This window comes from Myotis nattereri (assembly GCF_964212035.1).
Source record: "Myotis nattereri genome assembly, chromosome: 7".
Taxonomy (NCBI): domain Eukaryota; kingdom Metazoa; phylum Chordata; class Mammalia; order Chiroptera; family Vespertilionidae; genus Myotis; species Myotis nattereri.
In genome coordinates, this window is record NC_138082.1 from 4,009,055 (window position 1) to 4,035,143 (window position 26,089).

Below are 26,089 nucleotides of genomic sequence, written 5' to 3' on the forward strand. Positions count from 1 at the left end.
TCCTTATGTTACTCTTATTCTAGGTTTCAGTAAAAATTATTTGGGATAAGTGAGCATGCACGTTTTAAGTAGAAGCATACGGAAAAGAAAAAAAAAAGAAAGAATCTCCAGGTGGTTCTTTCAAATTTTTCCAAAGTTTGCGTTCCAAAATTCAGGAAAATGCTAATACTCTTGGAAGCCTGGACATGTTGAGGAACATGGCTATTTTTAAGTCATGTCTAAAAAGGGTTAGGGTACGTTGCATTTTAATAAGATTACCAAGAAAGATAAAAGCATCTAAATTACATTCAAGGAAAATTGTTAGGCATACAATCAATGTTTAATTAGGAATTGCAAGCTTCAACTGACATTATCTCCATTCCTGTCTTAAACCTGGATTTCAACAAATACGTGTTTTTCAAGTTCACTTTAACCGTAAGCAAATCTGATGCCAAGCTAGAAGACTTGGAAGGACACTAGTAGTTCTCATTTGCCAGTATCTAAAGATAAATTCTCTTTCCTTCTCACATTCGATAAAGTGATAAGGTAAAAAATAATGTCAACTAAAAGCAGTGACACTGACGATCAGAGATAGCTGGAAACCAAACTGAAATATGAATTTCTTTGGAATAAAAATTTAACCCCCCAAGACACATCTGTTTGTGTATTGGCAGTAATCAATATGAAGAGTTCTTTGTTTCAGGGACAAAAATTCTCAGGAAGAGGTTTGGTTTTCCTCTGAGTCCAATGATAGATGGGTCAATGGAGAAATATTCATAGAACATTAAATTTTTGAAGATTTCCTCCTCATATGAATTAGTTTTCAAAACATGTATTAAAGTATTTTAAGTACAGTTGGTAAGCTACTCTGGAATGGCAATAAGATCCGTATGAAATTTAGAAATAATTTAGGCTACAGTAAAATTAAATGTGCCAGGTGGTGGCTTATAACACTGTAAAGATATAGTTATTGTAAGTAATAAAGCTATAGAATTTAAATTTGATTTCATTTAAAATATAAAATATGTATTATTAGCCTCAGAACTTAATTTTCTATTATTATCCTTTATTACTTTGAATATTTTCCTGTAGATCAGCATATTCTAAAGTGCATTCTTGGGAACACTAGTACCGCAAAACTTGCCACACACAAAATATGTGTGATTGCCCTGGCCTGTGTGGCTCAGTTGGTTGGGCATCGGAAGGTTTGATTCCTGGTCAGGGCACAAGCCCTGGTTGCAGGCTCAATTCCCAGTAGGGGGCGTGCAGGAGACAGCCTATAGATGTGCTCTCACATCAGTGTTTCTCTCTCCATCTCCCTTCCTCTCTCTCTAAAAATCAATAAACTATTTAAAAAAGTGTTATTCATCAAATAGATTTGATAAAAGTTATGTATTATAAAGATGTATAAAAATATTTTGGGTGTGATGACATTGTAATATTGCTTACAAAAGGGTTGATCTTTTAAAGATGCAGGTTCCAGTGTTTGTGAATGAAACGATGCCATTTCTGGCCTTCATTTCCACACATTGTGAAAGTGGAAACAATGATAAAGGTGGGAATAAGGATGGGTGAGCCATGCATGGGTTGATGCTACTGAGTTTGAGTGATGAGTACATGTGGGTTCATCATACTACCCAGCCTACATTTGTGTGTGTTTTGTGCTGATTAGAAATTCTCCGTAACGAAAAAATGAGTAAATAAACAAATAATAAAGGATGCATATCTCTTAAAAAATTTTATAGTACACATAGGAGTGGTGAGGAATCCTGGGTTAAAAAAAAAATCATTTGTTTATCTGTGCTCTTCCCCAAAGTACTGACCATGAACTATTCTTTTCAAGGACCACTTATTAATATCTCTCCTGGGCACTGTGGGGACATCAGAAACATTGCTAAAGGAAATGCAAGTCCAAAAAGAATGAGTGGTAGTGCATTTTTGGAAATGTAAGGGGACATCTGTAACAGTGTCAACAATAAAAATAAAAAACATTATAAAAATCCACTTTACTTGTGTATAGCTTTCAAAGCAAATTACAAAATGCTTTCTTTCACCAGTTCTTAATAATAGCCCCGTAAGGTATAATAAAGCTTTTGCAAATCATAAAAAGGAAGCAATTCTTTTTGATTGAATATTAGTCATAAATTTAGTTGCAAATTCTTAATAGCTAAGTGAAAAAATGTGTTAAAAAGTCCACATATTGTAATCAACTTCAAGGATTCCATATTTATATATTTTTTATCCTGAGTTTTGTATGAAATTCAAGGGTCTGTTTAATTCCCATTTGTATATCTATAAATTATTTTACAACCTAGAAAAATTATACTTGGTAGAAATATTCCTTAAAATAATATCCTATAATTGCCAACTAAAATTTACATTTTTACATAAAATGCTTTGCAATTTTACATTGTGTCAGAAGATGAATTTAAGTTTCTAAGTAAATTAAAGAAATTTATTATTTTTAAAAACAAATTATACATACCTTTTTAACTTTCCGTCTGAATAGAGACAGCCTGCAATACTATTTATAGCTGTCCTTTATTTCCAGCTTTTTTAGAGCCTAGCAAACATTCTTATTGTTGACTTTTATGAAAATTCAAACTAGAACATTTGCATTCATTACAATATACTGCCAAAAATGGCATTAATTTCCACGGATACCCATTAATTTGATAAATGTTTTGTCATTTGTACCATTTGCACTGTCAAAACAAGTTAATTATATCTTACTGACATTTTTGACAATTGCCTTAACTCTGGCAGAAAAAAAAAAGGGTCTTATTTACTTCAAAAAATTCACTCTTGCCTAGTGAAAGACTGAACGAAGCAAGCGAAGACCTAGCACCTCAGAAGCCTCGCACCATGAAACCCAGGACCAATGCTAAACAACGAATCCTCAGGACTCGTCGATAGACGTGCTCATGTCCTGTAGGAGAAAATGTTACGTACCTGCGTAATCTGTTCTTGCATAATGTCCATCTTCAGATTTAGTAGTTGTAGTTGTGTTGTCTGTGTTAAAAAATTAACAATAAAGATTGGTTAACTATTTCTTAACATCTAACGTCAACTTTATATTACCCCCAATAGCATTTTCATTGCAATTAAGGTATTTTTACAACTACACTTCTAAGCAACCATTACACAAAGACAGATTTACAATGTCAATTTCAGTTTGAGGGAGAATAATAGAATGATACCAGCTTTCTAAATTTTAGGGCAAGGAGAAGGTTACCAATATAACTAAGATAAGTTGGGTAAAAAAAATAATAAGTCAAAAATCAACAAAATATTTCTGAACAAGAAACAAAGTAGAACATTCTGCATTAAAAATGTACTTGAAATACTTCTATTGAATCAATATATAACAGTGGTGTGATTTACTTTTAATTCCAAAGATTCTTTGCTAAAATGATTTTGACTTTCTTTTTGTCCTACGCAGGGAGAATGTCTGTTATCTTCTGAAAATTGGCTCTTCTGTTTCTGTGTTTCTGGCATTGTGAAGGTACAGTCCCGTTATACAGAAAAAGATATGGGCCGTGGTCCATAGGCCCCTAAACTTATAATTAACACAAATACCACAGTAGACTCTACTAGCCATTATACATCAGAACTGCCTTTTGGAATGAAACAGCTGCCTACTAAGAAGTTTTCGTCACTTTCATTTCTATACAAAGACTAAAACATCCTTTGAAATGAATTTTTTAAAGTATTTTTATTGATTTCAGAGAGAAAGGGAGAGGGAGAGAGAGACTGAAACATCAGTGATGAGAGAGAATCATTGATTGGCTGCCTCCTGCACGCCCCCTTCTGGGGATAGAGCCCATATGGGGCATGTCCCCTTGACTGGGAATCGAACCCGGACCCTTCAGCCCGCAGGCTGACGCTCTATCCACTGAGCCAAACCAGCCAGGGCCTTTGGAATGAATTTTAGTGTAAACATTACCTTGACATCGACCCAGCGACAGGACTTCGATTTTCTCCTGCTTCTGACATGACGCCTCCTTGATCTGACAGGCGTTATCGTAGGACTTCCCGTCGGAGGCGCAGAGGGGGTTGAAGTTGGTCTGAGAACAGTCAATGTTGCACACACACCTAAAGGGAGAGAGAAAAACACGTCACGTCAGTGAGGACATTACCACGTGATGAGCAAAACACCACATGGAAGAACCGCGAGGTTGGCCAACAGCAAGTTGGAAAAACTGAAGTGTTTTCTTCCAGGGAAGTTTCTCACGTTTCCACCTGATACAAAAAAGAGAACTAATCACAACTATTTCAGACGACTGAGCCGTGGATGACAGACACACGGGGAAAACTCAGAAAGGAACCGTCAGTGGGTCCCGGCCACCGGGACTTGGAAAGCCCGCACATGACCTTGATGCGAGCCCACAGAAGCTACAGAGGCTGCAGCCCTGCCCCTCTGCTGTGCGTCTCCTTCAGCGAACCTCCCTGTGCTGGTCCTTCCTTGGGGTGCTGGATGAGGAGAGCCCAAGGGAGAGGGTGCAGGTGATATTTAACCAGGAGCAAACAGGGAGACGATGGAATGCAATCAGAAGTTCCATTTCCTCGGCATGCATGCGATGCGCATCAAATGTGCTAACCCGGAACCCTCAGTGATCCTTAACATTTCGGGGGCCACCAAACCTTGAGAATCAAATGAAAGGTGTGGATCTCTCCTCAGAAATACCCACAAACAACTCTTGCATAATATGTTAGGGGTTCCATGAGCCCTTTGAGGCCTACCCTTTGCTTCCTTCCCCAGATACCCAACTCTTTTTCTAGTTCAGTTTTAAATAGTAAGTTGATTATCACTCATGATTTTAGTATGTTTCTTAATATAAATAAAAATGTAGTGAATGAATGAGAATTATGCCACCTGAATTAGAAGACTATTTTAAAGCAAAACTTTAATGATTTTTTTCTGTTCTTATAATTCTCTGCATTTTACAATGTACTTTGTTATTCAGAATATTGTGTTGTTTTTGGCCTTCAAATACTCTCTTAGAATATGAATTCATCTTTAAAATTTCTATTAATAGTCATATTATATTTCTAAATAGATTCTGTGCTTCTCAACGTGTTGAAGCACACATTTTACTTCTGTATATCTTCCTTAGAGCTGGGTGCCGACTATACTGATAAAAGCACACAGCTGACCTGCTGGCTCTTTGCATGCCTGGCATCATTTCATCAGCACAACAGCCTTTTACAGACCAATGACATTATATAAGGTCAGAGAGCTAGTAAACTATGGAATGAGGACCCTCTACGGATGTGTTAAAGTAAAACCCAGCCCTTTCCTCTTGCCAGGGAGTGTGTGCTAAAATTTTCCAGAAAACTTTAAAATATACTGATTAATAGGCAAGCTTCAGGGGCGGAGCCTAGAATTCTGCATTCTCAGGCGGTTGCCCCGGCAGGGGTCTCACCTCCTGGGAGTCGGTGCCGGATCTGATCTGTTTGTTGATGGAGATGGTTGTCCGCACACCACTGTTTCTCAGAGTGCCGTGCTCAGACAATCGTATCGGAATGATCTAGCTCTCTGCTAAAGAGGCCGGCAAAAAGGTGCGAATGCACTTCACTTTTGGGGGTAAGAGAACTGCTTTAGGAACACTTGGCTATTTTTACTTTCACCCGTTTAGGGACAGTGAGCTAGGATAGAGGTAACCATCTCTAAATGCTCCAGTCATTGAGGAGTGGCTTCCTACTTTAGCTGTGATGGTGCCGTGTGACCACAGCTATGGGATCACAACATTGCTTGAAATGGGATCAGGAACTTATAAAGAGTCTGGAATTTGTAGAAATTCATGTTCATGGAGTAGAGGGGCTTTGTGTGTTTGTATGAGTGAAGGAGTATGTGTGTGTGTGTGTGTGTGTAAATGGGCTCCATGGTGATATTCACTGCATTGTTAATGGTTCTATTTGCTAGTTTTATATCTTGACTTTTCTACAACCTTCTCACGGACAGTATGTCTTTTTCATGTCGATTTCCTGGTACCTAGCACAGCATGTCGGAGCAAGTTTTCAATAAATGCTTGTTGACTTAATTACCTAGTTCAGAATGGCAGGGTGGGCTGGTGGAGTTAAAGAAACGGTCCTTGTTCTAGACATGAACACACCAGAGAGAGAACCAGTCACACGTTCACATAACCTCTCCCTAACTTGGCGCTGCTTGACCTGCGGACTCCCGAAGGAAGGAGAGGGCGGCTTGGGAGAGCTAAGGCCCTGCCTACTTGGGTTTGTGGCCGAACAAAGGAAGCAGCACTGGCCCTCAGTGGCTCAATGGCATTGAACTCCCATTGTGAAAGGATGGGTTTGCCGGGCTATTATTTCTATTTTGTGGTGCAGATTTGGGGAACCAATATAATTTAAACATGGCAGTGACTTAGTTTATTGCTACCTCAAACCACTAAAAAATATAAGGCTCTGATAAAAAGTGACAGAATTATCATATAGTGTGATGGTGAGATTGCAGGTCACCCTGGATTAATTTGCATATTCTTCATAATTATGCAAATTAATCCAGGGTTTGTGTTTTTTCTTCTTCTTTTCCTACAGAAATGAAAGGCAGACATTTTTAAAAACAGAAACTATCCCTTCTTCACTGCCTTTGGCAAGTAATTGCATTATTATTCATTCTGAGAGGAGTAACTAGTTAATTACAGCGTGTCACAAGTATTTATGTGAGCCACGGATTTGTTAGGCTTCGGACGGCACGGGTGGCGTTAGGGATTTTTTTGGCGCTTTTTCTTCTTCTTTTATTTTTTTCAACCTATCTCAGTCTTTTGACATTTTGGCACTGTGGTTGCATAGATTTCGTGTCTTCTAAGCTATGGAGAAAAAGAATAAGTCTCACTTGAAAATAATTTTAGGGCTCTGTCTGTGGAAATACAACCCTGTAAGATCCTTCAAAGAAAATTAACATTGACTGAAAACCTTTGCTCTCTGAATCGTAAGAAAGAAAAGAAACATCCAATCATTTCCAAAGATCGCCTGATAGAGTGAAAAGTCTAAATTACAGGAAGTGGAAGGCGGTGTCTAACACAACTTACAGACACTGATAATGACCTCATGAATATTTGGGCAGGGGGCTTGACTTAACTGCGTCCCCTGCCTTTCCTAAATGGCTCCCTCAGGTTGTCCTGCAGTGGTTAAGTAGGCTTTTCCCGAGTATTTAGGAATGCTCGTCCCCTGGCCCAGTCTGCGTAAGGACGCTAACGCCGCCAGGTAGTGAATTACCTACTCGTACGTCCGGTTGGTGGTGGCCCTCTCATCTCACCAGATTTTGTTCCCTTTATCAGGCATGCCCATCACTCATTCCTCTCCCAAGCTTCCTGGCTGGTGTCCCTTCTGAATTTCGGCCACACAGCATTTCTGATCAGCTTAAAGCAGCCAGACGCAGGGCCCTGAGCGAGGCTGGCGTCCTGGCTGCCCTGGACCCGGGCTGGAGCGTTTCCCTGGAGCCGGTCTCTGGGGAAGGGTCAGACCCGCGCTGGCGCGGCCGGCCAATGAGGTCAGGGCTGCTGTCTGTGCTCTCCATCAGAACTGTCACGGAGGAGCTGCCTCCCATTAATCACAGCAAAAAGGGGGCACCTTTCACTCCACACTCTGGCGATAATTTCAGCCCATTTACTCATTAACTCTCACACCACTCCTGTTGATGGAACTTGATTACGGCATTTTATCTGTAAAGAGACGGCAGCTCAGGATGAACTGTGACTGTGAGGGGAAAATGAGATGGGAAAATCCATCGAAAACTTCCATCCCCTGTGCAAGGCGTGTGGAAGCACTGGCTGAGAGGTAGACTAGGAAGCTGGCCGTGTGGTTCCTCGGGACAGGCGTGAGTTTGGGTATATACATTGGAGAAGGGCAACCCTTGCAGTTTTGAAACCCAGGAAGAGCAATGCCCTTCTCCGGGCATGTGACCCAGGACTGCACTGAGCTTCTCCAGGGGGACTGGGCTTATCTTGGATGTGGAAAATGTTTAGTTGCCATTAATATCTATCTCTTTACAAGGAGGAAAAGGATAGCAGTTGGCCTACTAGATGGGAAGTTCTCGGGAATATTGGGGCAAAGCCTAGGACAACAAATGGCTACTCACTGGGTATCTATAGGAAGGAAATGGAGTTGAGAAACCCTTCCCCTGGGGTGAGAGGTTGGGGGTGCACACAGAACTTCCAAAACCAGAATTATATACTGAAACATGGAGAACCATGCCTGGTGAACATACTGATGGTCATATCCTATATAATAAAAGCCTAATATGCAAATCGACCAAACAGCAGAACAAACAGTCGGCGGGGGGGCAGGGCCGGCAAGTGGGTAGTGTCAGGCCAGCCAAGGCGGGTACCAGTGGGCAGAGGGAGGGGATGGTGACCAGGGGTGACCGGTGGTGGAGGAGGGGCAATTAGGTGGCGGGGCCGGCCGCTTGCCAGCTGGTGCCATCCACCGATCAGCCCGCAGGTCACCTCCCGCAGAGCGAGGCCAGACTGCAGCTTAAGCTGTCAGTCGGACATCCCCTGAGGGCTCCTGGTCTGCTAGAGGGCACAGGCCAGGCTGAGGGAATCTTCCTCCCCTCCCCCAAAGTGCATGAATTTTCACGCACTGGGCCTCTAGTATTGAAATAATGTCTAACATAATGACACAGGTAGATGGGGAATGTGACTAGAGCTTGGAATTTGTTATTGGACCTGTGTCTAATTGAGGCTCAATCATATACTATCTGTATGGCCTTGGACCAGTTATTTAACTCCCAAGCCCATGGAAACGGAGAGACTAACTCAGGATTATAGGAATGACATGAAATAATGCACATAGATTGCTTAACAAAGTCTCTGAGAAGTTGTAATTAGCCAATAAATGTTGATCATTAGTAACTTTTGATTCAATGGTTTCCAATCCTGGATACAGATCCAAACCTCTGTGGAGTATTTCACCTTGGCCCACCCCCGAGACTCCCGCTGAGGAGCGCTGGTGTGAGGCCCGGGTGGGTGCAGCTGTCAATAATGCCACCGGTGATTCTGGTGTGCAGCTATGCTATTAATCACAGTAAATGCGTTCTCACCCCTAAGTCTCAGAGACTTCCCATGTCCACTGTGTGTAAGATTTACCGTGAGAGATTGCGATGCAGTAGTTCTGGGGCAGGACGCAGAGATCAGCATTTTAAACGATTCCCTTAGCTCTTTCCGAGGTGGACGACTTGCATAGTCTATTGAGAAATCTCAGCTATTCTGGTTCCAGCCGCACCCTTTTCTCTCTCCCCTTCATTCCATTATAAGGAGCTTAATATTCTTATTCAATGTACATGCTTCAGTGACATGCACTGGGATGCTTTCCTCCACGTGGTATCTGTGTGGTGATAGGTAATTGAATGTACAGACTCGAAAACTTCAGGGGCAGAGCAGTCGGAAGAACCGATTCACCAAGTAAAACCAAGAGCGAGTGGTGAGAAAGGAGACGAAGCGATGGAGGGCTCCTTTGTGCCAGGCACGTAGCTCCTCTGCAAGACTCTGTTTATGCTCACAAGACGGGGGGAAAGCTGGAGACGGAACTACCTCAAAGGATGGGGAGGCCGGAACAGAGTCGTGGTGAAATGACAGGGAGATGTGTGGAGGCAGACAGTGCTCCGGGTGCTGGGGGACCTCGAATAGATCCTCTGATTGGAATCAGCTCCTCCCATCAGAAGGGTGGCGGCTTCCACACTCCGGATTACCAAGGGCCTTGATGCCAGTCCAAGGAGGGCCTTTACCTGCTAGGCAACGGGGAGTCCTGAAAGCTCTCTGGGCACGGGGTGACGAGAAGGTCACGTGATGAAGGGGGTGCTCTAGGGAGATGAAGCTGGCGGTGGGGTGCGGGCAGAGGGACCAGTCCCCTGGCTACCGCCATCAGCCAGGGGGCTCACAGGACAGCCCAGGAGCGAGGCATGCACGCGGAGAGAGAAAGGGGATCATCACTAGGGCTTAGGGACCTGACACGAAGGCACTTCCAGCAGCTGCTAAGGAAAACACGTCCCACCGTGCGCGTCCTGCTCTTCCCTTTCCTGCTTTCTTCCTGCTCTGCGCCGCGTGCCAAGTCGGAAAATGATGAGGGAGGAGGCGGGCTAGGGAGGCAAATGGTTTCTTTCTCTGCTACTGAGAGGGGGGCCAACGGGGCTCCATCCCGAGACCACGGAGGCACCTTCGCTGCAGTTGGCAGAGAGCTACTCCCCGTATCAGCGCCCGGCCTGCCTGATCCCAGGACTGACCTAAGACGCCGTGGCAGCAGCTACTTGTGATGCCAGGGCCCCGGAGAGCAAACAGGCTCCCTCCAGGCAGCCCCCCTGCAGTGCCCCGGAGACAGTCGAAGCAGAATCTGACTCATGTACCACAGCGGCCTTTCTTCAGGATTTCTTTTCCCCTTTGAAGCAGCTGCATTTACACCCTAAGATAAAGTAAACAGTGCTTCTTCCTCATACACGTTGTTTAAAGTAGCTGGAAGCCAAACTCCCTCATTAGCACCATGGGTAGGCTCTCGCTCATTAGGCTGGAACACACTTCTAGCAGCCAAGGGCGATTCTGTGATCACTAAAGAGAGGTCGCTGTCTAGATGGGCCTTAATATACCACAAAGTCAGAAAGCATGAAAGCCCCACCATTAATAGTTGCCTGGAAAAACAATAGAATGAATTGGGAGGGGGGGGGGGGGCGGTGACTTTCAATGGACCAAATTCTCACTCTCTTCTCTTGTCACGTGCTTCCCTTTGGGCCCGGGTGTGGGACTGCCACACCCAACGGGGCGCCTTCATGTTCATATTTTGCCAACTGACCCTCTGGCATGCTTTCCTTTGACAAAGATCTTTCAAGAGTAAATGTGCCTGAGCATCATTGCAGCCTAGGTTTTCCACAAAGCTGCAGTGAACATCACACCCTTGGATTTTATCCACGGGACACAGGGAACGGTAGATAAAAAATAGCTCTGCATTGAGGAAAAAGGACTATTAGGAAAATATTGCCCATTACACTGTGTAGATCATTTTGATTTGCTTAACTTTTGTTCTTTTTTCTATAAGGATATTCGTGATCATTCTTTTCAGGGGAAAGGGGTGGTCTTACTTGATGATCTGGCATGTCTCCTTTGGTTAGATCATGTGAGCTTGACACCTAATATGTTGTCCTTTATGCCCTGGCTCTCAGGGAGCTTGGAGCTCAGCAGTGTGTGTGTGTGTGTGTGTGTGTGTGTGTGTGTGTGTGTATGTGGGTGGGTGAGGGGTGTGTGTAAATGAGTGATGGGTGGCACAGGGGAACAACACAGTATCTGTCTAGCAAGTTTCAATCCATTTTATTGCTCTTATGATATAAAGGTAGGAAAATAAGATGACATTTGTATACTTATAACATTTCCTTATGGAATTAATTCAGTGTTTTTTTGATGTGCTTTATCAAGACTGATAACAACACAAGTTTATGCTGTTATAGTTGGTCATAAAAACAAGGCACTCACTCAATTATTCTGGCATGAACTCATTCTATTAATTAATTAAAAGTTGGACCAAATGATCTCCCTTTATGATTACACCATCCTTTCTTTTTTACTAATTTAAATTGGCATTAAAATAAAATTTAATACATACTGTAACCTGTTATTATAAATTTCATTGGAATAATAAACAAATTATAATAAAAATATTCGTAGGGATTCCATATCCTAACCTTGGAAAGAAAAGATGGGGAACATGATTAAGGAAGGAGGATGCCTTAACTTTATCTGTAATGTTATCTTAAGATAAATGTTATTTTATCTTAAGAAAAGATCAAAAGAGAATAAGATAAAATGTTTATTTATTAAAACTAGGTGGTGGATGCACAAGTGTTATATCATCTTTGATAAATTCAAAATATAATTAAAAATAAAAAGATTAGAGCCCAGCCGGTGTGACTCAGTGGTTGAGCATCAACCCATGGACCAGGAGGTGACTCTGGATTCCCAGTCAGGGCACATGCCCAGCTCGTGGGCTCGATGATGTTTCAATGCTGTTTCTCTCTCATTGATGTTTCTATCCCTCTCCCTTCCTCTCTCTAAATTCAATGAAAACATTTAAAAAAATACATTAGATTTGACAATTTGCTTAAAATGATGACATCACCAACCTTGGTAAATTTATTTTGCATTGATTTAGATCTGGATAATTTATCTCTAAATTATTTAAACCAATTTGAAGAAAAATATATGTACATGAAAAACTTCCAGTGGAATATAATGTTTCTTTGTAAGCAACTAAGACTGAACTGTCTGTACAAACATGACTTTCAAGCAGAGTCTTCACGTGAAGGAACCTTCTGCGTCTCTTCCTCCTCTTACGTGTCAGCCCTGGGAATGTTAAACTCGCAGACACGATGTGGCATTTCGGTGCTGGCCGCTCCCAAACAGGGCTGTGTGCAGCGCTGTCGGCCAGAAACAGTGGGAGGAAGGCCTTTAGGTAGAAATGTTTGAAAATTTTCCCTGAAATAAGAATTATTCAGAGCATTCTCAAAAGTCTTAGCTTTAAAAGGGAGCCACGAGCTCCCCAGAAGGTCTTCTGCTAAGGGTGTTGGGAGGGCTGCAGACACCCGCCTTTCTCACTCCTAAGCACGTGCATTTCCATTTATCACTTTAGTCCAAACCCATAAGCACCAGATAGCTACTAGGTGCCAGGGATTTGACCTACACATCAGAGCACCCGATGGCCCACGGGGCCCAGCGGCAGCAGAGACCACAGTGAAAAGAGAAACACAAGCATCCATAACACACTGTGGTCGGAGTCGGGCTCTGTTGGCACGGACACTGTTTTGTGAGAAATGAGGAGGGATAGTAGCTTCTACCTGCAGAGTCTGGCAAGGCTTCAGACTTCTCTCCTGCCTTTAAAAAATATGTGATAACTCAAACTCTGGTCTTGCATTTCCTGTGAGAAATGGCATCATATGGGTCCTGTGGGGACCCAGAGCCATAGAAGCTTCTGGAAGTCAGGCCCGGCCAGTGGAGAACCGGTGCTGGAGTCAGGGCTCTGGGACCTGGGTGGGCACTCGCCTCTCTAGCCGCTGGAAGGACAAGCTGGCCCAGGAAGATGCTAGGGTGGTCAGCGCTAAAATTCCGACCCTGGTTTCCTGTACTCCTACTGCGAATACTTCCATTCACCCCGCTCACCCCAGTCTTCCTACCACCCGCTCAGTCTCTGGGCTTCTTCTGTCTCCACCCTAAATGAGTTTGGCAACCTGCCCTCCCTCCCTGACCCCCAGGCACCGTGCTTGCACACAAGAGACACTCTGCACGTGGTGGTCAATGAATGGATGAATGAATGAGAATTGTGCCTGAGTTTTCAGCATTCCCTTCCCGTCCTCCCAGTCAGTGACGTCCTCATTGAGTCCCACCTCTGGGGGCTCCAGTCATGCTCCTTTGTCATTCCTGGGGCTGATGATGCTCCCTCTACTGCTACTGGTAGCTGGCACTTTCATCATCTGTAGCCGTACTTATGTGTTTTCTGTTCGATCCTGTGTCACCTGAGTCCAGAGTTTAGTGGGAAGAACATGGACCTGTAATCTTGTAATTAGGGCCTCAGCCCATTATCTGTCCCTAATAAATGCTCACTGAGTGACAGACCTGAGTTAGAATCCCAATTCTTCAAGTTATTTGATGCATCTCTAAAATGTAGAAAGTAACTCGTCGCTCATACGAACACCCGCCTCAAAAGGTGATCTGAGGGTGTAAGTGAAGGCCAACTGGAAACAACTTTGGGTGGCAACAGGTGGGCAGGTTCTGTTGGTTCCCTGGTTCACGGAGCTTAGTCCTCATCTTGTATTAAATGGTCCAGCCCATTCCAGGCGGAACATAACCACATCACCTTCCCACCTTCACCCAACTGATCAACTGCAAATAAGCTTTGACTCCATGCAAACAAAAGAACTATTTGGCATGCATATTTATTTAAAATCTATTAATTGAGTTTTTTCTTCCACGTTTGGAAGTACGAGAAGCCTACCGTGGTTTTTTTAAAAATTTTTTTTTTTTTTGATAAGAAAGTAACTGGTAACAGATAACATCTCCAGTGTATTCTATTCTAAAGATGAGATATTTGGTTCTGTCCTGTACATTTTACTATTTTTTTTTATTCTATGTTGCTTTCAAAATATAAAAACCACGTGTTATTTATCTGGTTTTCCAGAAATATTACAAATTCTTGCAAAACCTGAGAATATCACTGTACTGAATGCTAAAAATAAGTTTTTTCACTCCGACATTTTCCCTAGCCCTTGTTATCTGTTCTTCACTTCTTCCTTTCCTTTCTCCCTCTCTCCCTCTCTCTCCCTCTCCCTCTCTTTTTCTATCTATTTAAGCCAACATACAATTTAACTACAAATGAGGAAAAATTCCCTGCTGCTCATGGTGCTTACTCTAGCACACACACTTACTATCTAGAACATGGAAAGGGTCAACATTCTTGATAATGTGGAAAAACACTTTTTAATATATATTGTCTATAAAGATGATATAAATGTATTTATATGCAGAGACAATATAAATGAGAGATAAATCTACTTGTACTTTCGAACATAGTAGAAAGAAACTCAATTTATAGATTTTAGATAAATGTCCACAGCAACATGCATAAAGTCATTTTGGATTATTTTTGCCCTCATTTAATTTTTCATGCTAGAGTTACTTGTTAACGGCGCTATTCTTTTTATTTTAATTAAAATGCCTGCATTTCTTTTCTTAAGCGTGGCTGTGCAAAATGGTCCTGCTCTTGGCTTCATCTCAGAGGCTTTTTAAGATGCACAGCCAAACACATGTCAAGACTTTTTCTTTTAGTCATAGCAGGTGACTGTTACAGGAACACAATATGTTTTTTTTAAAGTGTTTTGAATTTTAAGAGGAAAAAAAACCAAGAAGCTCTTGGCTATAACAAACACTAGAGTTATCAGAAATGAGAAACTGAAATTTGGCAATATTTTCATGGTTTTAACTTTGATGTGACTATATATTTTAACCATTTGCCTGCCATAAGCGTCTATAGACCAACTTCAGAATCATTTTTCGTGAGAATTTTCAACTGAAAATATTCAAGAACATCCAAATTGTGAGCAATATATTTATTTTTATAATATTCGCTGCAAATTGATTGTTTAAATTAAATTCAAAATATCGTGGCATGTGGGGATGGTTCCTGTTCTGGATGCATAGCAGTTAACTGGTTAAATGGTGCATCTTAGGAATTTGATTTATCCTTACCAATGCCATTTATCCACTTCACAAATTGCCAGTCTTCTATCTTAAGCAAGCTAAATTATAATTTCTTTGAATTCAAAACAATATTTCTTATCATTATCTTTTAGTTTTTTCAAAAAAGTACCTTTAAGTGCCACGCTATAAAAGTGGGCATATACTAAAAATAAATAAATTCTGCTTAAATAAGTCAGCCTATAGTTGATTACAATATAAAATCCTTGGGTGAAAACTTTCGTTTGTGCCACTGACTAGGGGTATCCTATGCCTTTCTCATTCATAACTGATCTCCCAGGATTTGACAGCTGTCAGGCAGGTGGGTTTCAGGCTGGCTGAGGTCATTATCAGACACATATCAAGGCACCAAGGGGAGCAATGCCAAGAAACCAAACTGTGCGGGATGCTTCCATCACTCATCCAGATGTTGTACCAGGCAGGGGGCCTCTTCAACATCAGCTGCAGTGTAAGCTCATATTTTCCCTCATAAAATGCTGCTCCTCAATACATGCCTGGTCTGTTCTCTAATTGGTGATTTCTCTAATATGAAAAAAATTACTGTTTAGACGTAAAGTTCTAATGAAAAATAACATGATATAATTACAAACATATTGTGATCTAGAAAGGTTTGGGATGACTTTAGCTTTCTATTCATACTCAGATGGGAGAGGATTTTGGATCATAAGAGCTTGAAAATATTGTACTGAGAAAAAATGGGAATGACAAGATATAGGAAAATTAGTAAAAGCGTATACAATTTAAAAAAAGAATACTTGGAGACTAATCAGAATTAGGACACTAAGATGGTAGGAATAAAAAATACAGCTACAATGAGTGTGTGTGTGTGTGTGTGTGTGTGTGTGTGTGTGTGTGTGTCTCTACACATATCAATCAGCAGGGAAATGAAGGATCCTCTGAATGGCTTTCCTTGTTTCTCTTTTGCCGCCCCCCCCCCCCCACCACCCCGCCAGCTGACTGCACAGCAAGGGGGATGCTTTTAACATGCAAACAAGACCAAATGATCCCCTTGCTCAAAAACCAGTGAAGGCTTCCATGGGCCTTAGGGTAAAATCTATGGCTGTTACCAGGGTTGATGAGGCCCTACACGATCTGGCCTGTAGTGACCTCTCCAATTTCATTTGTTAATCAATCTTCTCCACCCTTTTCTTTGCTTCAAAATTACTGACTTTTTTCTTTTACTTCTCCCTGGACATACCATATATACCTATACCCCAGGATTTCCCCTGGCTGCTCCCTCTGCCTGTAATGTTCTCACACCATAGAGCTGCACAGTTCAAAAAAGACCTTTTTAGAGAAGCCTTCCCTGACTACCCTATCAAAATCAACATACTTCCATCTGGAATCCTGTCATAACATCACATACTTGAGTTTTAAACAGTCTGTCTTCTCCATGGAGTATGCGCTGTGTACAGAAAGTGACCTTGCTGTTCTGCCTGCTGTTGTACTCTTCTCGCCTAGAACAGTATCTGGCACATACTAGGCGCTCAATAAATATTCACTGGCCATGTGAGTCAATAAGTGAATGGGTTCCTGACCTAAAATATGCTTAGATGTCAGTGACCTAGATAAGACAACGTTTTCTTTTGAACTGTATGGCTAATTAGAGAAATTCATATTATTTTGCTTTGATTGCCAAGGAAAGGATTCATTCCCACCTACAATAAAAATGTATTCATTTTTTGTTAAATTCTTAGCTCACAGTGGATATGCCATAACTACTGACTAAATGAAGTGCTCACCATGTATAACTTACTAGGCATTTTGGTATTGAATTACCCCAAATGGGCAAACAGCCCTGTCAGGTGGCCTAGGTTATTTGAAACCAGATGATGAATTTCATGTTGCAAGGACAGTCTTCAATAATCAGTATGAATCATAAAGGTCCCTAGGTTACATGTAGTGCATACAGGTAGCCTTTTCATTAACAATGTGCATTTTTCCCATTAAAAACCATAGTATACTATTCTCAAGATCCAATATTATGATAAGCAAAAAAGTCAGAAAAAGTTAAAAAGCATATGATTTCCCTCAGATGTGAAATATAAAACTGAAAGCAACAAATGAACAAGAAAGTTTTTCTTTGCTTAACAAGAAAAACAAGAAAAACAAACAAAAAAACCTCAGATGTAGACAACAGTATGGTGCTTACCAGCAGGAAGGGATGTGGGCAGGGAACAAAAGGTAAAGGGGGGTCAAATATATGACTACAAAAAAGATCTGAGTTTGGGTGGTGGGCACATAATGCAATATACAGATGATGTATCATCTCACTGAAGTCCATATAACCTTATTCATCAATGCCACCCCAATAAATTTAATCCTATATAATAAAAGCCTAATATGCTAAGTGTCAAACCATTCATTCAACTGTTTGACCAGTCGCTATGACGTGCACTGATCACCAGGGGGCAGGTGCTCCAACCGGTAGGTTAGTTTGCTGCTGGGGTGCTGGGATCCGGCTGATTGGGACTGGGCAAGATGGGCCAGACACGCCCTGGAGCCCTCCCATGGTCCCTCCCCGGCCCCGAATGTGCACCGATGGGGTCCCTGGGCCTGGCCTGCACCCTCTTGCAATCTGTGACCCCTTGGGGAATGTCGGAAAGCCAGTTTCAGCCAGATCCCTGCAGGCCAGGCTGGGGGACCCCACCCGGTGCATGAATCCATGCCCCGGGCCTCTTGTTTATAAATAAATACATAAATAAACCATCTATACTAATAAAAGGGTAATATACTAATTAGACCGGGTTGACCGGCCATCTTCTGGACATCTGACTTCCTTCCGGACAAAGCCATGGTGATGGGGGCCGAGGCAGAGGCAGTTAGGGGTGATCAGGCTGGCAGGGGAGAGCAGTTAGGGGCAAGATCAGGCTGCAGGGGGTTAGGGATGATCAGGCCGGCAGTTGGAGGCAACCAGGCCAGCAGGGGAGGGCTGTTGGAAGCATTAGGCAGGCAGGCAGGCGAGTGGTTAGGAGCCAGTGGTCCTGGATTGTGAGAGGGATGTCCGACTGCCAATTTAGGCCCAATCCCAGGGCCTAAACTGGCAGTCGGACATCCCCTGAGGGGTCCTGGATTGGAGAGGGTGCAGGTCGGGCTGAGGGATACCCCCGCTGTGCACAAATTTTGTAATTTCACTTTTTTCCACTGTGATACTCAAAATGGTTCAGACTCCCCATCAGTCAGAATCTCCTTACTCAGAGCGAAAACTCAATCAGCCTCGTTTCTTTAATGATGATTAAATTTGTGCCAACCTTTGGACTGCTAGCCTTCAGATCACTGGTCCTTCAAAGCATGAGTCAGTGTTTACTGCAGTGATTGAAGGTTACTGTCTGCTGTAAGCCTTTGCCAATCAAGCTGTTTCTTCATCTTTAGTCAATTTAGTATGTGTCTAATTTAAGTAATTTGATCATTTAATCATTCTGATCTGACTTCCAATTATACTTGTATCAACAGATCTATTTCATTTCAAAGATGCAGGAGCAGCTGCTGGAAACGGAGTCAACTTGGGCCTGCACTGGTGAAAAGTGCTTTCTGTGGGTTCCGAAACTTAAAAACAAGGGGGAAACGCATATCCATTTAACCCTTTGAGTGCCAACCAATATCCTAGGAACGATGCTAAAATTGCCAAGGCATTTTTGCTGATTTTACAGCAGTTTAGGAAAAAATATTATGAATCGCAAGTAAATGAAGTTACATATTTAAAAACTTAAGGAAACCTTTACTACATTGACATATTTAGCAATATCACCATCATTAATAAAAGCAGACTTAGAACTGGACGCCACTTTGAAGCTTTGATAGCGCTCTCGGCACTTTTGGCGAAAGACAGGAGGAGCACGATCGCGCTCCCCGGCACTCTAGGGCAGGGGTCCTCAAACTACGGCCCTTGGGCCACATGCAAATACAAATATTGTATTTGTTCCCGTTTTGTTTTTTTTTACTTCAAAATAAGATATGTGCAGTGTGCATAGGAATTTGTTCATAGTTTTTTTTTTTTAAACTATAGTCCGGCCCTCCAACGGTCTGAGGGACAGTGAACTGGCCCCCTGTTTAAAAAATTTGAGGACCCCGGCTCTAGGGGTTAATACTTACGTTATATGTATTTATTACTAAATCAGGAATTGGAATCAGAAGGCATGCTGAATATTAAATACTTGTTTTGGAGTGAAAGATTTTGCATTTTTCATAGGCATTTTTATTTTGACTATGGATATTGGAGACTGCTAGGCAGAGGGTATGATCTGCATAAAAATGGCTAATAAGGCAAGCAAATTCAGAGAGGACAGTATCTCCTTTTGCTTAACAAGAACTCTCAGGCAGGAAGGCTCCTCTTTCTGACCCTGAGGCTGCGCTAGGCAGACAGTGTGTCAAGGTGGAGGTGAGTTAATATTAGGGGCTGGACTATATGTTGCTATATAAAGTTTCATCTACACAAATAATTTATAAAAATAAATTTCAAAAACTGTGGTTGTGACTTGTCATTAGAATATTTTTGTTGACAGAGGGAACATTAAAACGGTTTCATAGAATTCCGGAGGCTATCAGCAAAGCCTCTTTTGCCAGGCTGAATGCTTACAGGGTTCTAGAAGCATACTGACCATGGTAAGCCAACACTCTTCCAAGCTCTCCAGCAACTCTCCGCATGAGGCACTCGGTCACATAACTAATACCATTTCAGTCCCATGCCTCGCCAACGGCAGCAGTCACTGTGGGATATTCACACTCCCGCCTGGCTTTGGGCCCTGCTCTCAGCTGGTGAGCTATCGCTAGGACCCCGTGAGCCCATCCACAGCCTCTCACCTGTGCTCTTGTACTAGCTGGTCATTAGACATTCAATGAAAGTGGACCTTTCTCTATTTACCCCTTAATACAACTCAGAATCTAACGGTGCTTCCCTCAACCAGAGGGAGGAGAAAGAAACCAAGTTACATTTCCTTTAACATTGCATCCTCCAACTGGGCAATAATAAAACAGCATGGCAGAAGGCTGAAAAAGAAAAATTACAGATGGCGGAATGTTGGTGTCCTCACTGATATAGTAATTTATTCAAAACACCTGTGCTGGACGTCTCACACGTGGCAGCATTGTTGTTTGAGGACAGAGGTGACTATGATACTACCTACAGTGAAAGAAGGGACCAGCAAATCAATTACAGAGTGTTGTTTTGCAGTGGTTCTCAACCTTGGCTGCACATTAGAATCACCTGGGAATCTTTTTAAAATCTTGATTTCTGGGCCTCATCCTCCGGAAATTCTGTTTCTTTGCTATGGGGTGGGGCCACAACATTAGTAACAAAGAAACAGAATTTTCTTTGAGGTCTGAAAGGCTGGCGGTTGCTGCCCTAGACGACATTCTTGTCTCCTTGCTTGTTGCGTTAGCATCTTCCCTGTGTTTTCTTGTACTTCTCTGGCTGTCCCTTACCACCCTGTTTTTTTATCTTTTTCTCTTTCACACTCTGCAGGTTGGTGTAGCTGGACCCTAATTTCTCCTTTCTTCTCTCTTTATAGTCTTTCTCTAGGCAATTTCTTCTATTCGCAGTCTTACAAATTGAAATGCATGTTTTCAGCACAGAATCCACTGTAATCCAACCACTGGATTACAACTGCCTTCTTGACACACCCACGTGGGTGTCTCCTAAGCACTATAAAGTAACATTAAAAATTGAACTCTTGCCCTAGCCACTTTGGCTCAGTGGATAGAGCGTTGGCCTGTGAACTGAAGGGTCCTGGGTTCGATTCTGGTCAAGGGCACATGCCTGGGTTGCGGGCTCGATGCCCAGTGTGGGGCATGCAGGAGGCAGCTGATCAATGATTCTCTCTCATCATTGATGTCTCTCTCTCTCTCTTCCTCTCCCTTCCTCTCCGAAGTCAATAAAAATATATTTAAAAAATTAAAGTCTTGTTCTTTTCCCAGAAATTTACTTCTACTTCATTTTTCCCACCTCAGTAATTGGCAGCTACATCGACCAAGTGGGCAAGCCAGGAAGCTGAGGGGCGAGGCCGATGCTTGCTCTTTCTTCCTTCGAATGTTCCGTCAGATCTGCTCCTCACGCCTCTCCCTGCTACTGACGGTGGCACGTTTACCTGAGATCACAAGCTCCTGGCTTGTCCAGAGTGAGGGCGGGGATTTCTGCCATTTGAGTCGCCGAGGATGACGAGCTCTATCAAGGTCTGTGATAATGCCAGCCCCGTTGGAGGCACTTTTGGTTTCTTTGAGCCTCAGGTTTCTGGTCTCCGTCAATACACAGATATTCTTTCTAACGGGTAAAGTCATTTGAGATAGCCAGAGAAAACATTCCGCTGTCAGACTCTTTATTCAGCCAACGCTTCCAAGGAGCTAAACATTTTTCCTTCGCTTTTGGCTTATCCTGATTATAGTTTCTTTTTACCCTTACACGTAAGATAGCATCCATATCCATCTCCCGATTCTCCCTCCTTCCCAGTTCTGTGAGCATTTTTCGTTTATTCAAGCTCATCTTTGAGCATTTAATCTCGTGTCCTTGTCCTTCTCCCTCTCATTTTCTTTTATTCAGTCGCTGTTTAAGAGAGGACTTGATTGACTTTGGCCTGTTGACCTGGCAGCCTGCAGCCTGGCAGCGCCAGGCGGGGATCGGCTGGGAGTGGTGGCGGGTCTTTTATTCCTTCCTCTCTCTCCTGCTTTTCACCAGTCAAGTCCCCTGATGATTTCTTTGTAAAACTCTGATTCAATATGTTTCCATGTAGCAAAGCATAATTATTTAAACACTTCAAAGTCATACATTTGAAAAAAAATCGTAACACAAAATTACAGCTTTCCCATGAATTTAGACAAGTTATGTTTTTGGTTTCTTTGCACTATTTTTCAAGGTAGCAAAACTAACTTTGCTACATTTATGACGTAGTCAGAATATTCTAAGGTCTTATTTCTAATTCACTGTACATATGTGATCAAACCAATTCCTTCTAACTATAATAACAGAAATATTTTTGCAGAATATTGTTAGTTTCTATTACACATATTCACGCAACATCTACTGTAATGCTTGGTATTTGTTTAAAGGCGAAACATTCTTGGAAATAATTCTTCTGGAAGGCAAAAATTGGTAAATTTGTTATGTTAATATTTATTATTAGAACTCGTAAGTATAAAGTATATTAATAAATTACTGAGCACATCTTCATAAGAATGACTCTTGACAAATATTAGGAGTACTTTTACCTAGATACTTTATACAGATTTTGTCTTTTCAGCTCACAATGTGCTGAAATGTATAAATAAATTGGTGTGCTGACCTAACTTTGGCTAAACAATTTAAATAAAAAATAAAAGCACATTGAACACCAGGAAATTAACTTTGACAATTCTGAGCTTAAGGAAGGAAAAGATAACTCTGCCATAATGGGTGCACATGTAAAAAAAAAAAATAATGTCAGTGTAAAAATAGCTTTGAAAGTTTGTTTTCAGAATTGCTTCCTTCCTCTGAAATGATGATTATAACGTGCACAAATACTGCATTTATAAATATTGTCTATGTTTTGTTTTTTTTTCTTTCTCTTCAGGATCCTTGTATTTTGCATTAGCTTTTCACAATGGTATATATAGATTAAGTTTGCACTGTTTATTTTTAATTTTACTAAGAATAAAGGGCATTCAGATATTGCTGGATGGTGATTCAATAGGACAGACAAGGTTAGTCAAAAAAATTAGAAAAATACATGAACTATGCTCTAGATCAGGGGTGGGGAGCGTCCGGCCCGCAGGCTCTATCAGGCCTGGGAGATCATTTGGTCTGGCCAAGGCATTAGGGGTGAGTTATTTAAATGTCTGACCAAATATAGCAGGCTGCTTTTTAAGTGGATAATTTTGTATGGCCCATGAATGATGCTATAAATATCCCAGTGGCCCTTGGCAGAGAAAAGGTTCCCCACCCCCTGCTCTAAATGACCAGAGCATTGCACGCAGACCTGGTTTGCACAATGAGAATGATTTTAAAGGCCTTTAGGTTTCATAATGTGGAGAAACTCCGTGTAATTATACTATTTTTGTTTGCTCACATGGAGAAAGTGTTCTCTTTCGCAGATGGGTCTAAGCAGATACACTAAAATAGTAGGTTTCATACTATGCGTCTAGGAAACAGTTCTGTTGAGAGCTCGCCCAAGATGTTCTGCCATAAAAATAAGACCAGCTTTTTTTCCAATTCCCTGAGAACAGTAGGTAAGAAAATGTCCTGATTTGTAAGGCCCCCCGCCTTTTTTTAGTTTCATTGATTTTTCAATTTGTCTGTTGGCATGGGCTGCTATAAGATGATAAAATGGCCTGGCCGGTGTGGTTCAGTGGTTGAGTGTCCATCCATGAACCAAGAGGTCACTGGTTCCATTCCCAGTCAGGGCACATGCTGGGTTTTGTGCTCGATCCCCAGTAGGGGGCGTGCAGGAGGCAGCCGATCAATGTTTCTCTCTCATCATTGATGTTTCTGTCTCTCTCTCCCTCTCCCTTCCTCTCTGAAATCAATAAAAACATTTAACATTTAAAAAATGACAAAATGAATGAACCAAGAGCATATTAAGAAAAGAGACAAAGCTTGTACCTGTTAATTCTCAAATATATGTGATGAACAATTACTTATTATGTGTGGAGACGGGCATACATATAAAAGCAGTCATATTTCGGCAAGTGAATTTCTTCCTAGTTCGTTCAATCAATTAAGATATCATTACTTCAGGGAAATCTGCAAAAAATATTATAATTTTTAGGTGCTTGTGCACTTAAGCATACTGAGAACAACTGAATTCAAATTCTAAGTTTATTTACTAGTTCTATTTTATTTTAAGTGAAAACTGTGGTCCCAAGATTTTCTGCTCTATTTGAGAGTCGGAATTAAGTATGATAATTATACTTTATATTGTTTGGGCTCAACACTTTTTCTGAAATAGCAAGAAAAATACAAAGAAGTTAGAAAACACATTAGCCCTTGTCTGTGCTGGGAAAGTTATTTTCAAAAAGCTTTATGTTAAGTGATACATACTATTAATGGCTGCACATCTAATCTAACTTGAGACCTTGAAGTTGGTCTCCAGTTTGTATTCCATTAAGTTTTTTAATAAGATTTCAACAACTAAAAAAATAATAAAAAGCATTCCATTTCACCTTTGCTTCTCCTTAACAATTCAGAATATCAATTATAACATAACCTTCATTTGACTTGCAACCATGCCTGTGCTTTCAACAGAATATTGACTTGTATGCTAACACTTTAAGGACAAAGTAAGTGTTCTGTTTTACTTTTTAACTTTCGTTTCATTTTAAAGTGACCTATTAAGTGTGCAAAACCCAGTTTTACTTTATCTATTAAATAGCATTTTTAAGCATGTGTTTTCTTATTCTCTAATTATTTTGAATAGCAGAAAAATCATTTAAAAATCTTAAAAATACATGTTCCTCATTCCCATCTTTTTTAAAAAAATGTATTTTTATTGATTTCAGAGAGGAAGGAAGAGGGAGAGAGAGATAGAAACATCAGTGATGAGAACCAATGTTTGGCTGCCTCCTGCAGGCTCCCCACTGGGGATCAAGACCGAAACTTGGGATGTTCCCTTGACCCGGAATCGAACTGTGACCTCCTGATTCATAGGTCAGTGCTCAACAACTGAGCCACGCCGGCAGGGCGTCATTCCTGTTTTAAAGAAAGACCGTCTCTTTTCAAATCTAGACGCTGTATTTCTTTTGAAATGACCACACTCATCCTACTGGGATTGGAACAGTTGCTTAGTCAACTCCCTTTTATGTTACCAGTCCCTTTCCTAGGACGGACCACAGGGAAAACAGGCTGAAGCAGGACGCTGAAGGAAGAAAAAGGGATTTTGATGATTGAAGGGTCCAGGGATCTCCACCACTTTAAACAACTGTAGAGATTAAGAAAGCAAATACAATCTGAAGAGAAAGAGAAATGAGAGTATCCAAGAGAAGCTGAAGGATAAAATGGGTAAGACATTTTGGGGGCCCACAGGACTACAGTTTTCAAAGCAGACTCAGCAGCTCTTGTTCCCTGTTGATCAGTCAACAAATACCCCGCAAACCCTCCTTCACAGCAGCGCATCTCAGAGTCTGGTCTGCAAGGTGATCTGAGGGCCTCCTGGAAGCCAGTGAGTGATGGTGCCGTGGGGTCCCCTCCTGGTACGTTCCCAGACCCAGTGGGAGCAACAGCATGAGGCATGGGGCCCCAAAGCTCAGAGAGTTTGCCTGGAGGACATAAATATTTAAGGAATATATTTTCTGAGAATTTAACTTATTATGTAGAAACGAAACTGAGTTTGTTGTTTATTCATTGCAGCAGACAATCTGAACTGTCTGACTGTTGGTGAGAAGAGCTTCCAAACAGCTCGCAGGTGACACCCAGAGAAAGAGCTAACCCTTCCTATTGTACAAATAAAAGGTTATATTACTAACAAAATGGATTTACACTCCATTTTCTTTTTTTAAAAAATTTTTTTAGAAAGAGAAGATTTAATTAGTAGTAGCTTTATCTCACCTATGTATGCCATTGATTTTAATTCACAGGGAATAAAACTGCTAGTTCACCCCCACACCCCTTCAAATTCAGTATTTAACTTATACATGAAGTAAATTGATTTAGGAAGGATAAAAACAAAAGCAAAACAAACATATATTCGAGGGCACCTACACTGTGTGGGTGAACTTCCCGGCTGCACCCGGGAAACGAAGTTTGGGAATCCCACGGGAAGAGCATGGGATTGGGATCACAGAGGCAGCTCCCCGGGGGCCCTGGGATTCTGCTAATAAACCAGGTCAGATAACCCGAAGGCTGGCTTTTAGGTGTCATTTTGTGCTAAAGCTGAGCCCTTGGCTGAAAGCACTGTCGTGTATGA

General features: G+C 41.7%; 1 protein-coding gene across 1 annotated transcript in view; it reads right to left on the minus strand.

Annotated features, from left to right (window-relative positions):
- Positions 1–26,089, minus strand: part of TMEFF2 (transmembrane protein with EGF like and two follistatin like domains 2) — a 238,350-nt gene that overhangs the window by 46,145 nt on the left and 166,116 nt on the right. The window contains exons 6-7 of the mRNA XM_081095144.1: positions 3,926–4,074; positions 2,932–2,991 (exon numbers count right to left, since the gene is read on the minus strand). Of these exons, the coding sequence (XP_080951270.1) occupies positions 2,932–2,991; positions 3,926–4,074 (209 nt within the window). The remainder of the gene's footprint in view (positions 1–2,931; positions 2,992–3,925; positions 4,075–26,089) is intronic.